A 15,257-nucleotide genomic window follows, 5' to 3' on the forward strand; every position below is an offset into this window, starting at 1 on the left:
CTCTCAATCCATTGAGTTTATTTATGTTACTGGTTATACTACAATTATGTGTTACTCAGCATGAGGAAGGGTATGATAATAACATATATATATTTATATATTATAAATAAAATGGAGAACTGTCACAGTGTCTAGTCAGCCCCTTCAAGCATCAATACATGGGGCTCTCCATTGCCAACAGATGCGCACTTTGCATGGTTGAGGCTGAATCAATGTACCATACCCTTCTCCATTGCCCCTAATAGAAATCTTTGGAATGTGGCATTGACTCTTTTCTGACAAAGGTGTGGGTTACCACTAGATCTGTGGGAGGGAAGCTGCGTCTGGAAAGGGATTCGGGCAACAAAGGAAAAGAGGAAGGCTTTGTCTCTCATTCCTCCCACAATTTTCTGGCGTTCTTGGAAAGAGAGGAACAAAAGGGTTTTTGAAAATTCAATCTCGACGTTTCAGTTCAACAAAGAGCAGTGGTTTACTGCATTCACTAATTAGCATAGTGGACTGATGGCAAATGAGTTTAATGTAATTTTTTATTTTTGTGACACCCTACAGGGTGTTTGATTTCTTGTGCATCAGTTTGGCATGATGCCCTTTTAATTTATATTTTTTACTGGAAAAAAAAAAGTCAAAAGTGATTAGGTTTTCCCAGTTCATTAAAAATTCTTAACATGCTATCAGAGCACGGTCCTGAGACCTAATCCAAAGTTCTGCAGCCACCACCAGACTGAGCTCTAGAACCCACTACGTATGCATGTTTGCCACTTTTTTAGGGTTGTCAACACCACTGCAGGCCGGAAACTACTCCAGTAGTCACTGGAAAATGCAGCAATTGCTGTGAAAATCCTGGACAGCACTGCCAGCACAAAACCTTAAAAACCCTATATTTGGCAAATCAGCATCACAGTTGCCCACAGACATTGCTGATCTGTATCCCCCTGCATCCCATCACAGGGAGCCCATTCACACATCCTCGCATGCTGTTTACTCCAGTTTCTGTTTACTCAGAGTTGGGAGGATGAGAATGTGCTTCCTGACCTTACTCCAGGAAGTGCTAGCTAGATCAGTTTCCAAGCATTTCAATTTGGTTGGAATTTAGAGAGGTTAAGTGGGGCACTATATTCCTTTTAGGTTTGAGAACTTGTGGATGGATTATCATTATCTTCGTCCTTTCCTTAGGGTGAAACTTGGGGAACTTTCTGTTGTAGGGTGGGGGGGGGGGATTTTAAGTTTACGAAGAAGCTTTAAAGGGGTAAAGTGTAAGGAAGTGGAATCTACAAATGTTTGAGGATATTACTGGTGAAGTAAGGTGAGTATCTTGAGTGAGTTTAATGCTTTAAATAGAAAATATGAAGATGTGGGATTTTTGGTATACGAAAGTTTTAAGCGTGTTTGTTTGAAAAACGAGTAAGAGGATGTAATTTTGAAGGAGGTTAGGAGTTGGAGGCAAAAAAACTAAGTTTAAGTGGGAGAGGGAGGGTGGTTGTGACGCTAAGTTTTTTCAGAGTGGCTAATGGGCAAATGAATGTAACTCATATGAGAGAATTCAAGTTGAGGGCTGGAGAGGTGGCAAGTGATGTTAAGGTGATTGCTGAAGAGCTAACTGATTTCTTCATAAATCCTTATATGGAGGAAGATTTTGATAGGCTGATGATTAAGGGGTTGGATTGAACAGCTATATGATGATTAAGGGTTGGATTGGACTTCTATTTCCTATTCTCAAAAGACTTGGTTGGGGAGGTCTTTTGAGGAGGTTACGGTGATGGTGTTTATGCCAGATATGGACAAGGCTCTCAGTACGCATGGCTTTAACATAGATTGTTATTTTTTCTAGTGTTGGAGTGTGGTGAGGGAGGATTTAATGAGGGTCTCTCATCAGTTGCATGAGGATTTACTTCGACCTTTATCACATAAGTGCGAAGAAGAATAGATGTACTCATGTGTTGGATTTTCAGTCTATTAATTTAGTAACTAGTCTTTATATCGTTGCGGTTCTTGCAGATTGGCTGAGTTCTGTACTTTATGACACTAACCTTTTTGCCACTGTGCTTTTATGGGGTAGGCAGATTGTGGATGCTATTCTAGTTGCCAATGAGGTGTTGGAGGATGTTTGTTATAGTAAGAAGAAGGGCATTGTGGTTAAACTGGCCTTGGCCTTTGAGAAGACATATGATTGGGTTAATTGGGCATTTTGGATAAGATGTTAAGGAGGAACATGTTTGGTGATAGGTGGTGGAAATGGATGAGGGGTGTTTGTCTGATGCATATTTTATATAGAGCCAAAAAATTGGTTTAAGTATTCTAAGGGAATGAGATGAGGGGATCCGTTATCCGTATTTTTTTGTTTGTTCTTGTGGTGGATGTGTTGAGTAGGATGATTTATAGGTTTGTGGTTAAGGGCGTACTAAGAGATATTGAGGTGGGGAGAGGGGGGTTGTTGTTTCTTATCTGCAGTTTGAAAATGGGACTATTATTTTCCTAGACAACGATTTTGAGTCATTTGTAAATATTCTTACCATTTTATAGATTTTTGAGAGGGATCTGGTCTTTGTTAATTTGGGAAAGAGTGGAGTCTTTTGAGCTGTTAATCTTAGTTTTAGTAGGGTAGTCGAGTCAACCTTCCTTAGTTGGGTGTGATGGCCTTTGACCTCCTTAGGAATCCCTTTGGGAGGGAAGTCTTGTTCTTTAGCCTTTTGGGATCTTGTGGTTACTAAATTGGCTTTGTGTTTGGATGGATGGAAAGAGACGTTATTTTCTTTAGGTGGCCACATCACCCTATTTTAGGCAAGTTTGTATACAATTCCTTTGTATTTATTTATTTATTTATTTTTGTCTATGTTTAGGATTCCTAGTGGAGTGATTCAAAAAGCTGAGAGGATTTTGAGGGATTTCCTTTAGTTGGGTGTAGGCGGGGAAGGGATCCTTTGGTTTGGTGGGAGGTTGTCTATATGTTTCAGGAGGATGGAGAGGGGTTGGTTCTTGGTAATTTACCCTACGTTTGGTTCATAGAATGACTATTCCTAGGAATAGATGAGTTATAACAATTAGTTATACAAAAAATTATGTTGATACTATAAAGCAAATAAAAATGTGAAATTTCGCATGAATCCATAATAAGGAATAGATAAGGAATAACTATTCCCATATTTCATCATGTGAATATCTATTCCTTTTTTTATTAAATGTCAAATGAAATAATAAGGAACATACAAAGAATAACTATTACCTGCATTCCCAAAATTTACACTATATTTCATCTTAATCCAAGGAAAAGCTATTTCGCAAACCAAACAAGCTGTTAGTTTCCCTTAGTGGTGAACTCCCTTTTGGCAGAGTTATCAAAAGTTCGGCTCATACGTGAATAGGTCGGATGCTGTAGATGTTCTTCTGAGAGCCCTTACAGATTCTTTTTGCAGCTTTATCACTCTTTTATTCCTTTCACTAAGTTTAATCTTGGGAGAGCTAGTCATATTCGCTTTTGGGAGGATGTTTGGGATTTTTTTTTGGGGGGGGGGGGGGGGAGGAATTGGTTCAGGTTTTTTGTGTTCCTTTGCTCATTTTATCATCTTATTTTCTAGATGGTTTAATTCTACATGGCATTGATATTTTCATTTTAGAAGGTATTTGAATGACATAGAGTTGGAAGAGCTTTCTTCTTATTCGGTTGGAAAGTTGTCGTATTTCTTCTAGGAGTGATCTTAGGATGTGTCCTTTCCTCTTCATTGGTGCATATGGAAGGTTAAAGCCCCTTCTGAAATAAAGGTGTGTTTGGCTGGTGGCCCCTGATAGAGTTAACACTAAAATCTGTTCCAAAATAGGAGACCTTCAAAGGCTTGATCTCCTGATGTGTGCATTATGTGTGGTACTAGCATGGTCACTACTACCCATTTATTTTGCACTGTTCATTTTCTTGGATCTTTAGAATAGATTATTTGGAGTATTTGGTGAACTGGTGTGTCCGAAGTTGTTGGAGGAGCTATTGAGTATTGCTTCCGCAAGTTTTGGGAAAGGGAAGGACACCAGAGGTTATAGAGGTGGCGCATTTTTTTCTGTGAAGAAAATGTTGCTGTCTTTACTTTGGGAAAGGGTTTGGTATTTGGCATGTCCATCGGCATTTAATGTTGGTTTTTTCAAGGGTGGTGGTTTTGAGGATGTCAAGTGAGATCAGAAGGCATCATTGAGTTTATTATATATATTTTTGTTGGATATTTAAAAAACCAAAGACTAAGGATAATGAGAGAAGCTGATTTAGAGACTGCAGAAGGCTGAATTTTATTGAGCAACAAACTATCTATTTATACAGCATAATGAAAACTGAATTGCAGAAAAATCTGCTACTTGTTGAGCATAATAGCTAAGTACCTAAAACTTAGCATGAAGAAATGGTTATAATCCTAAAGAATAGCAACAAATAAAACTGATTCAGCTCCTAAAGAATAGTAACAAATAAAACTGATTCAGCTTCATGAGTCATGTCAGTCAACACTCCTCCTTGACTCTAGAGCTGCATACACCAAGCTTCTACCTCAAGAATTCATATATAATCTTCGGAAGTGCCTTTGTTAGGATGTCAGCACTTTGATTTTTTGTTTTGCAGTAGATCAGCTGCACTTCTCCTTCCCTTTGTACCTCTCATAGAAGATAAAATTTTATTTTGAAGTGTTTTGTTTTGTCATGGAACACTGGATCATTAGCAATTGAAATTGCAACTTGGTTGCCCACAAATAATTGAGTGCCTTCTTGTTCCAAATGCAAATCTGTCATAAGTTTCCTGATCCAAAGAGCTTGATTCACAGCAGCAGCAGCAGCTACATATTCTGCTTCTGCTGTGGATTGAGCTATGACTTCCTGCTTCTTAGAACACCATGAAAAAATTCCAGAACCAAAACTAAAACAATAACCTGAAGTGCTTCTCATATCATCATCACATGCAGCCCAATCACTATCAGAATAACCATAGAGACTGAAGTTTTTAACTTGACTGAATCTTATTCCTTATCAATTGTGCCCTTAACATATCTAAGAATTCCTTTTGCTGCTTGAAAATGAATTTCACTAGAACAGTGCATATACCTTGATAGCAAACTAACTGCATGCATGATATCTGGCCTAGTTGCAGTTAATTACATTAGGCAGCCTATTAGGCTCCTGTATAGCCTTTCATCCACCTTTTCAGCTCTATCTTCTTTGCAAAACTTCTCCTTTTGATTCATTGGAGTTGCAGTTGGCTTGCACTCTTCCATGTTGAATTTCTTGAGGACTTTCTTTGCATATTTATGTTGGCATAGAAATATTTCATTTTGCTTTTGACGTATCTGTATACCAAGAAAGAATGTCATCCTCTCGAGGTCTATCATTTCAAAGACATCTTTCATTTCTTCTTTAAACTTGTCAATCAGCTCCTTTCTATTTCTTGTAACAAGTAGATCATCAACATACAGAGATACCACAAATATTTCATCATCAGTCTTTTTAATATATAAAGTAGATTCACTCAGACTTTTTTCAAAGCCTAAGTTCACCAAGTGTGCATCAATATTGCTATACCAGGACCTTGGTGCCTGTTTTAAACCATACAGGGCTTTTTTTAGTCGATATACCTTCTCCTCGTGTCCTTGAAAAACAAACCCTTTAAGTTGCTCCACAAAAATTTCTTCCTCCAAGTATCCATTCAAAAATGCTGACTTGACATTCTTTTGGTGTGTAACCCAGCCTTTCTGTGCAGCAAGAGCCAGCAACATCCTTATGGTATCCAACTCGGCAACTGAGGCAAAAGTTTTAGAAAAATCTACCCCAAACATCGGAGCATATCCCTTGACAACAAGTCTTGCCTTGTACTTGTTTACAACACCATCAGGATTGAGCTTGGTCCTGTAAATCCACTTGACTCCTATAGCTTTCTTGTGTTTAGGTCTGTCTACCAACTCCCATGTCTGGTTCTTTTCAATCATCTTTAGCTCCTCCTTCATTGCAGTTATCCACTTCTGATCAGTTGCAGCTTCTTCATACCCTGCAGGCTCCATTACAGCAACATTACACCTCTGATAAATGTCAGAGAGTGATCTGGTTCCTCTAACAGGTTCATCATCCATATCATCATTCTCCTCCTGAACCTCAATCTTTTTGTCATTCTCCCAATTCCAATTATCTAACTTAAGGAATTGAACATCCTTGTTGACAATTACTTTATTGCTTTGTGGTATGTAGATCCTGTAGGCCTTTGAAATTGAGCTATACCCTACAAAGATCCCAGATTATGCTTTTTTGTCCAATTTGTCTCTCTTAACTTGAGGGATGTAAGAGAAACATAGGCAACTAAATGTCTTCAGATTAAGCAACTTTGGTTTATAGTCATACCATGCTTCAAATGGAGTCTTTTTCAGCAAAGCTTGTGTTGGCAATCTTTTTAGCAGAAAAACTGCTGTATTTATAGCCTCGACCCAAAATTTCTTTGGCAGCCCTTTGTCATGAAGCAAGCACCTTGTCATCTCCATAATTGTCCAGTTTTTCCTCTCCACAACACCATTCTATTGAGGAGTGTAAGGTGCTGTGAGCTGATGTTCGATGCCTACATTTTCACAAAACTTGTTAAATTTTTCAGCGGTATACTCAGTTCCATTATCATACTTGATCGCTTGCATTTTGCATCTGCTTTGAGTTTCAAACCAAGCTTTAAACTTCCCGAAGATGTCAGCAGCCTCATACTTAAGCTTCATAAAATAATTCCAACACATTCTTGAGCAATCATCAATGAAAGCAATATAATACTTATTTCCATTCAATGATGGTATTTTCATTGGTCCTCCCACATATGTGTATTAATTGCAGCCTTTGTGTAGCCCTCCAAGCCTTGTTTTGTTGAAAAGGAAGTCTGGTTTGCTTTCCATACTGACAAGCAGCACATTTGGGAGACGACTCCTCTAATTCAGGCAAGCCTTTCGCCAAATTGTTCTTCTTCATGAAAAGAAGAGCGGCATGATGGAAATGCCCCAATCTCTTGTGCCAAAGCACAGTATTGCTATCTTCTTTGTGTAAAACAGCCTGCTCCTCTTTCATCAAATCCAAGGCAAAGCTTTTGCCTTTCATTTGAACTTTGAACACCTCTATGCCTTTTGATTTTAATCACACTATTTTTTTCTTCAAACAACACCTTATAGCCTTTCTCCAACAACTGAATAACACTCAAAAGATTTTGATTAATTTCAGGAACATATAAAACATCATAAATTAATTTCAGACCTGTGTGGCCTTCAATTGTTACTGTTCCTTTGCCTTTTACTGCAATGTATGCTCCATTTCCAATTCTGACTTAAGAAATAGCAGTTTTGTCAAGCTCTCTGAAGAGCTCTTGATCATAAGTCATGTGGTTTGTACAACCACTATCTATAAGCCAGCTTTCTGTGGAGCTGTTGGTGGCAAAGCATGATACCACAAACAACTACTCCTCTTGAGGTTGATCCTCAGTAGCCTTGGCTTCTCCTTGTTGCTGATGAGTCTTGTATATCCTTTCCATGTGCCCTATCTGACCACACTTGTGACATCTTACATCTAGCCTCTACCAACACTTATTCTATGGATGATTGTTTTTTTTGCAATATGAGCAAGGTGGAAAGACTTAAGTGTTGCTGCTTTGGCTATTTTTGTTGTTACTTGCATAACCTCCAGGCTTCTTGTTTTTGTTATGTTTTTTTTTTGTTGTTGTTTTTGCCGCCATTGTTGTTCTTGCCACCATTGTTGTTCTGTGATTTGGCTTGAAAAGCACCCTCGACAGATCCTTCTTGCCTCATAAGCCTCCTTTGTTCTTGTGCCTGCACTGCATTCAACAATTCTGCCAAGGTAATGCTTGACAGATCTTTTGAGTTTTCCAAATTTTGCCAGGAATTGTGACTAGGACCTTTTGAACAATTCTAGAATCAGAAAAATCAGTACCAAGGAGTCTTACTTTGTTGACAATGTCAAGAAGTCTGTCAAAATATTCCTCAACTGTTTCTGATTCTTTCATCTTTTGCATCCCCAATTCTCGGATCAAATTCAGCACTTGCATCCCTTTGACCCTTTCATTTCCTGCATATTCTTGCTTCAAAAAACCCCAAATTTCCTTGGCTTTTTTCAGTGCCATTATTCTGGTAAAAATGGTGGATGAGACTGCTGCAAACAAGGTTGCTCTTGCTTTTGATTTTCTTTGCTTCATCTCCTTTTGATTTTTGAATTTGTGCAAGAGTTGGATTGTTTGGCAGGGCTGGAACTTCATATACCCATTCAACAGCTTCCCATAGATCATTAGCATCAAGATAGGCTTCCATTCTAACAGCCCATATCTGATAATTTGTTTCATCAAACACTAGAGGTGCAATCGCAGTGAATGAATTTTTTGAATTCATTTTGAATAGGTTGTTGTGTTTGAGCTCTCTCAATCTTGCAGGTCCCTCAAGACTATAGCTCTGATACCAATTTGCTAGATATTTAAAAAACCAAAGACTAAGGATAATGATAGAAACTGATTTAGAGACTGCAGAAGGCTGAATTTTATTGAGCAACAAACTATCTACTTATACAGCATAATGAAAACTGAATTGCAGAAAAATCTGCTACTTGTTGAGCATAACAGCTAAGTGCCTAAAAATTAGCATGAAGAAATGGTTATAATCCTAAAGATAAGCAACAAATAAAACTTATTCAGCTCCTAAAGAATGGCAGCAAATAAAACTTAGTCAGCTCCTAAAGAATAACAAATAAAACTGATTTAGCTCCTAAAAAATAGCAACAAATAAAACTGATTCAGCTTCATGTGTCATGTCAGTCAACAATTTTTTCATTTCTATTCACCTTTGGTGTGGGGACTTCTTCTCCTTAGTTTATTGTTATCACTTTGCTGTTCCTATAAAATTTCTTTTTCTATCCAAAAGAAAAAAGAAAATAGACACTTAAGAATATTCCCTAGGACAGAATGCTGGTTGCCTATTTCCTATTTCCTTTTAATTCCTTTGTCTCTTGTCATACTCATGCATTTGCTCATTTCTTATCTATACATTTTACCTTCAAAGTTTTTTTTGGTAATAATAGAACACCAGGATCTTATCACCTTTTTGTTGCAACTGTCAACAGATTCAAAGATTATGTACCCGCAAAGTATCATCCTCTATATGAGCATCATCTTATAGCAAATGAGAGAATGGTTGGCAGTGGATGCAAAGAAATTCTGCCATGTAAGAGCCTAATCACCTATTCCTTTTTTATTTTTTCCCCCAGGGACAAGGGAACTTAACAGTCCAACTTCTTTATGTTTATGGTGCAGCTTAATTATAAGAGAAGCTTGATCCGTGCAATATGCATATGCCTAGCAAGGCCAAATATCTGTTTCCTCGTGGGGTTGAAATGTGAGTTATTGTACTAATTTCTGTATTCATTATCCTACCTAAAATGCATAATTATCTTAAACGTGACCTGCAGGGCATTCAATCAGATAATCGCGCCATTGCGTTCTGGGCAAAAAGAAATTGAAAGCAGATTTTTTTGGCGTAATGCAATGCCCGAACTTGAAGAAACTCATTCCTCCATTTCGATTTCTGCTGACTGGCCACCCAATTTACCGGGTACTTCTGGGATCGGGTTACTACTGACGAGATTGGATACAGTTGAATAAAGCAAGATCACAATAGCAATATTGGATATAAAGTAACCTCTGTAATTGCTGCACTAGCTTTCACTGCCTTAATGGTGGTGATAGAGTCTGGGCCACATTGATTTTTTAATTGGGTTCCAGAAATTTATGCATGGTGGGCATATTGTTAATGCTGGTGGTTATGGAGATCTGTTTGAGAGCGACTCTTATCAATACTGCAATAGTGGCGGTGCCCTGTCGTTGCAGTTCTTGGTGTGTGCACATGCTAGAATGGTAGTTCGGTTTCAGCCTCAGGGTATGAGATATATGTAATTATTTCTTATGAAAAAGAAAAGCTACCTTTTTTTAGGTTGCCAGAAATAATGACCATGGCAACTTCTGCGCCTTCATGATGGTTGTAGTTAGTCATTGGTGCATCCATTTATAATGCCATTTAAAAATAAAAAAATTTAAATTTTTGTTCTAGAATTGGACCTCAGTTATTTGATTTTGGGAATGATCTGAATGAAAGTATTCCACATTCAACTTGTCCATATCTTTTAGGAATAAAAGTTGTGCATATAGATGGATGGTAGATTCACAGTAAAAGGTTGATTCTGTTTGGGAAAAAACAGTGATTTCTCTTGGGAGGTGTTTGATTCGCAGCATAAAAAAATGTTCTCATGAAATGACATTCCTACTTGCTAGGAATGAAATGTTTATCCGGTGAGAATATTTGTTTGATTCGCACTGTAACATTCTCAAGCAAGACTTCTATGTCGATGTTTAGTTCAACGTGAGAAAATTTCAGAAGACATTTCAAGAGCATGACTATTATATCATTGACGCATGCATTCCCAATGCATACAAAATAATTATATTTTTACCGCAGAAATTATTAAGAATATTTTCTTGATTAAATTCATGTCATAAATTTTTCAAAAGTCATAAATTAAAAAATTAACTCTTAAATAATCTAATTTATTGAAAAGAATGAGGTAATATAGTGTCAAATAATAATAATAATAATAATAATTGAACTATATTATTACAACACAAATAAATTAATTTCATTTTATTAAAATAATGTGATATATAGTGGTATTGTTGTTCAAGTTGCAAAAATAACAAGGACAATTTAGTTCAAAACGAAAGATTTTCATGAAACTTTGCTATGGAGGAGGATTGAATGAGATGCTCATATTGTGAGAATAATTCATTTTTTGGGATATTAAAACGATTGCTATGTAGGATTCAGGAATGTTAAAAGATATCTAAGCAAAAAGATCTGAGCTATACTGTTTAGGTTTTGAAAATTTTAAAGACCTCTCTTAAACTTTGTAAGAAATAATTTTTTCAAAGCCAATCTTTTCTCCCTCTTAGGGTTTGAGCCTTGTTAGTACCCATGAATCCAACAAAAACATCAACTCATCTTTTTCCTTTTTGTGAACAATTTCTTTCGTTCATTTCTTGTAATAAATATAGGAATTCTCATTACGTCTACTAATCTCATTGATGATGGAAAATCTAAGTGGGTTCATACTGGGTCTTTTTGATTGCTCCCGATCCATGTAATGGAATAAAGTAATGTATGTTTGGAGAACATAAACAAATGGAATTTGTTTCTCATACAATTCAGTTTCTTAGGAATGGCAATTCCTGAAGAGAGTAGGCCAGACCTGTGGAGTCTAGTGGCACCTCCACTAGTATATGTGTGTGTGGGCGTGGAGTAGTTCAAATGGGATTGAGAAATTAATGTGCTGTGGAACTTGGTCTTTTCAAAACCAAACCAACCCACACTAACAGCTTACCAGAGAGTGAAAATTAGGAAAAGGTTCAGAATGATTTGTGTCCAACTAGCTCACGCCTGTTCCATGTTATTCATACATAAAGAGCATATATGCTGTTGCATGCCTTACATCTTCCCTTCATAGACTCTATGTAGTGGTTGGTCTCAACTCTCACCACCTATTCATTCATATATAAATTAATATAAAAAAAAAAAAAAAAAAAAAGGAATGAAAGTGGCCCGCGTGATAAAAAGATATTGATTTTTCTTAAAATTTAAAAATTCCAGAGAGTGCTCCTAAAATTTTAAAAATTTCAAGTACCTTCTGCGAATCTTTTACCAAAAAAACAACTTTTTTGGAGGCAGATTTATGTCTCCCTTAGATTTGCTAAAAAGGTATAAATCTTTTATTATATTTTGCAAAGAGATTAGTCTTTTGAGTTTATATTTGTTCATTTTTGACAAATTTTAGGAGATGTTTATGATATTTTTAAAATATCAAAGGGGGTCAATAGTATTTTTGAAACCTCAAAAGAGGTTCGTGTCTTTTTACCAAATTTTACAGCAGAGTCAATGCATTTTACTCATAAAAGAAGCCCATAACACAGTACTCCACATTTAGCATGAAAGAGTGTTATTAGGTTATAAAGTTCTTTACTTTGTGATGATAATAGGAGAATCATCTCAATATATACAGTATTATTCTTTAGTTTTTATGTAGAAAAATGTTTTCACATTTAACGTGAAATATACTATTTCAGTCAATCAACATCCACACAATTTTTACGCATTTGGTGCTTTCATTTCCTACATTTTCACCTTAACTATAAATTTATATAGCTTATAAAATAATAATTTAATTATATTGTTGAACTTATTTTTTATACATTCTTTCTCTTTTATATATATTTTTTGAGTAGGATCTAATGATGCTAGGGATCTTCTTTTTGCTTTTCTCACTTAGCAATCTCATATAGGGTGTGTATTAAAAAATTTTAATATACACGTGAAAAAAGCTCATATAGATTAATCTACTTAAATGAGTTTGTTTGTTATTAAAATGCTCAACTTTTTTCCAATTGAGCACTAAATTTTCACCTTAATTAAAAATCCAAAACCCCTTAAACCCTCAAGCCACAACCATAATAAAGGTATTTTCTTTTCCATAAATAAATAAAAAAAAACAAGAGCCAAAATCACAATGCAACTAATGCCGCCTTGGCGTTCTCAAATTATTGTACAATCTTAAATTAATTTAATAATAAAAGTTATAATGGGAAAAGATTGTATGCCTACCATACATAGATTATCTTCTACTAAAAAACATACGAGTTATCAAAAGTGACGTGATAATGATTGGAGTTTTCGAGTTATCAAAACAAAAAAACACATACAAACACATACATGCATTTCTACTCTATGCTATTTTATTTAAAACTTTATTGGAGAGATTAATCTCATACTTTAAATCTCAATTTGAATAGATTTAAATAAAATTATACTTTTATTTAAACCAATGCAAATTAAAACTAAAATTAAAAGTTAAAAACTTATGCTTTCCGACTGTCATTTTTTTTTTCAATGAAACGTGTACGTACGTAGAGCTGGAATCTCACGTTACATCACCCTTCTTGTTCCTGCTTCCCCCGGCGGCCGTGCTCGGCTGAAGTTTACCAGAATTTTGGCGCAGAACCACCACGAGGTCCACAAAAGCACTCAGAATATACTTATACGACTTCCTCTCGTTCAAATTCAAGTAGCCAAAAAGCAGCTCTTCCATGAAATCCCACTCCACCTTCCTCTCCTCCCGGAACCTCGCCTCCATTATATTCTCCATCGACCGCCGGAAATCCTCGTACGGCGTGGCCGAGTACCTCAACACCGCGATGCAGTCGTCGGCAAGCGCCAGCCCATCCCTCCGCTGGCCGGCGCCGGCGATGGAGCTCGACCCCGAGCTCGAGCTCGAACGCGCCTCCTCCTCCGTCGAGGTCAGGCTCAACCGGGCTACCTCCGCCGCCGGGTCGCCCAAGGCGAACGGGTCGGACCCGAATACGGCATCCTTGGAGTCAGTCGGACGGGCGGGCGGCCCATGTGGGCTCTCGTCGCCGTTTTCGTTGGGGTAGAGGGACTTGAAGTTCTCGAAAAGAAAGCGGTCGACGTCGGAGAGGGTGGCGGCGTGGCCGTCTGAGGGGGAGGCGGCGGAGGGCTCGGCGGCGTGGTGGCGATAGGCGAAGGAAGGGGTCTTGGGGAAGCGGCAGCCGGCGAGGATTTTGGCTGTTGGGTTGGAGGGGAAAGGGTTGTGGGGGTTTGGCTTTTTGAGCTTGGAGAGGTAAAGTTGAATGGATTTTTGAAAGTGTTTCTTTGGCATTTCTTTTTTTAATGCTAGGGTTTTTTTGTTTGGGTGAAGAGAATGGGGAGAGCGTGAACGTGTTTTATATGAAAAAAGAAAGTAACATAAAGTATTAATGGTGTAGGTTTCTTTTTGTGAGAATGTGTTTGCAGGTGGACGTAGGTAGGGGGAGTTGGATTTGTGTGAAAAGTTCAAACAAATTGAGTTAATGTTGCAGGATGGTTTAGGTAAGATACATTTGAAGGGTTTAATGTGGGGTTAGATGGATATTTATTTATCCCGGAACAGTATTTTGGTTAAATGTTAAGATTTGCTAGAAAGTATGGAGAGGGATATGAGATGGGAGATATGCCACTATCATCTCGTAAAATATGGAGAGGGATATGAGATGGAAGACAAAAGAATAGATCAATTTATTTAAGGATTTTTTGTTTGAGAAGCAATAAATATTAAGGTTGGATTTTTGGTTGGGCTTGTTTTAACCTAATTTTATTAATCAATTAGATTTGGAATCTAATTAAATCTTATTTATTTATTTATTTAGAATTGTTCTTCTATCTCTCTTCTTTTAAAAAAAAAATTAAGTCTATTCATGTTTCAGTATTCTCACATTTTGGAGACCTCTCGTAGAAGTACAATTTTTAGAAAATTGTCTTTTTTAGATTTATTTTGAGTTTTTCTTTTTTTTTTTAGACACTTTTATATTTTCTTTCTTTCAAAATAAAAAAGAAAATAAAACAACATGGATTGATTAAAAATATATATATATTTAGGGGAATAAAATTAAAAAAGAAAAAGTTGTTTTAATTAGAGAAAATTTAAAAGTAAATGTTGTTGCTGTTAGAAATGGTGTAGTCCAAGAGATAGGTGAATTGGGTATTTAAAAATTAATGCAAATACTTTAAATGATTTTAACTACAATTTAATCAAGTGATCAACCAACAAGAAAGCCAATCAATATTCACAATAAATATAAGCAAATATAAATATGCTCAAATTAAAGAAATTAGGGAAGAGGGAATAAAACCCAAATTTTTACATGGTTCAGTTATACCTACCTACGTCCTTGCCTCAAGAAAATCACTTGAGGATTTCACTATCCGCTCCTTTAACAGGTGGAGCCACCTCCCTCCTTCACTTGGTGGAGAAGCCTTTACAGTCCCTCCTTACAGATGGAGATGCCTTTACAATCCCTCCTTGTAAGCGGAGATACATCTTCAAGCAATATCTTCTTGCTTGGCACAATTCACACCTGAGCTGTTATTTGCAGAAAGAAAAATCAAATGGTGTATAATAAATGCTCTTCAATTGAGCTAATGAGTACAATAAGAATAACATGCTAATGCACTCTCAAAAGATTATGAATGAAACTCAAAGAGTCTAAAAATGAGCACTTGAAGGATAAACAATGATAATATACCCCAAATATATCACTTATCTTAAAGAGAAGGCATGTGCCCAACATTAATGGGGGAAATCACCTACAAAGTCAATCACTTGACCAGAGCCATTGACGTCGGTCG

General features: G+C 36.8%; 2 protein-coding genes across 6 annotated transcripts in view; one reads left to right on the forward strand and one right to left on the reverse strand.

Moving 5' to 3' along the window:
* LOC131158304 (regulator of telomere elongation helicase 1 homolog) overlaps positions 1 to 10,079 on the forward strand; it is a 128,113-nt gene extending 118,034 nt beyond the window's left edge. For 3 of the 5 annotated variants that reach the window (XM_058113072.1, XM_058113074.1, XM_058113073.1), the window contains 2 exons: positions 9,100 to 9,200; positions 9,290 to 10,079. In XM_058113072.1, coding sequence (XP_057969055.1) covers positions 9,100 to 9,200; positions 9,290 to 9,294 — 106 coding nt within the window. In that variant the 3' untranslated portion in view covers positions 9,295 to 10,079. Of the gene's footprint in view, positions 1 to 9,099; positions 9,201 to 9,289 lie in introns of those variants that run through there. The other 2 variants (XR_009137444.1, XR_009137445.1) reach the window with 2 other exon arrangements.
* Positions 10,080 to 12,807: 2,728 nt separating this feature from the next.
* LOC131157975 (transcription repressor OFP14) lies at positions 12,808 to 13,752 on the reverse strand. Its single transcript, XM_058112461.1, has one exon. It carries the CDS (start codon positions 13,750 to 13,752, stop codon positions 12,997 to 12,999), a length of 756 nt encoding a protein of 251 aa, XP_057968444.1. The 3' UTR covers positions 12,808 to 12,996.
* Positions 13,753 to 15,257: the final 1,505 nt, after the last annotated feature.

The sequence above is a fragment of the Malania oleifera genome, chromosome 6 (genome assembly GCF_029873635.1).
Source record: "Malania oleifera isolate guangnan ecotype guangnan chromosome 6, ASM2987363v1, whole genome shotgun sequence".
Classification (NCBI taxonomy): Eukaryota; Viridiplantae; Streptophyta; class Magnoliopsida; order Santalales; family Ximeniaceae; genus Malania; species Malania oleifera.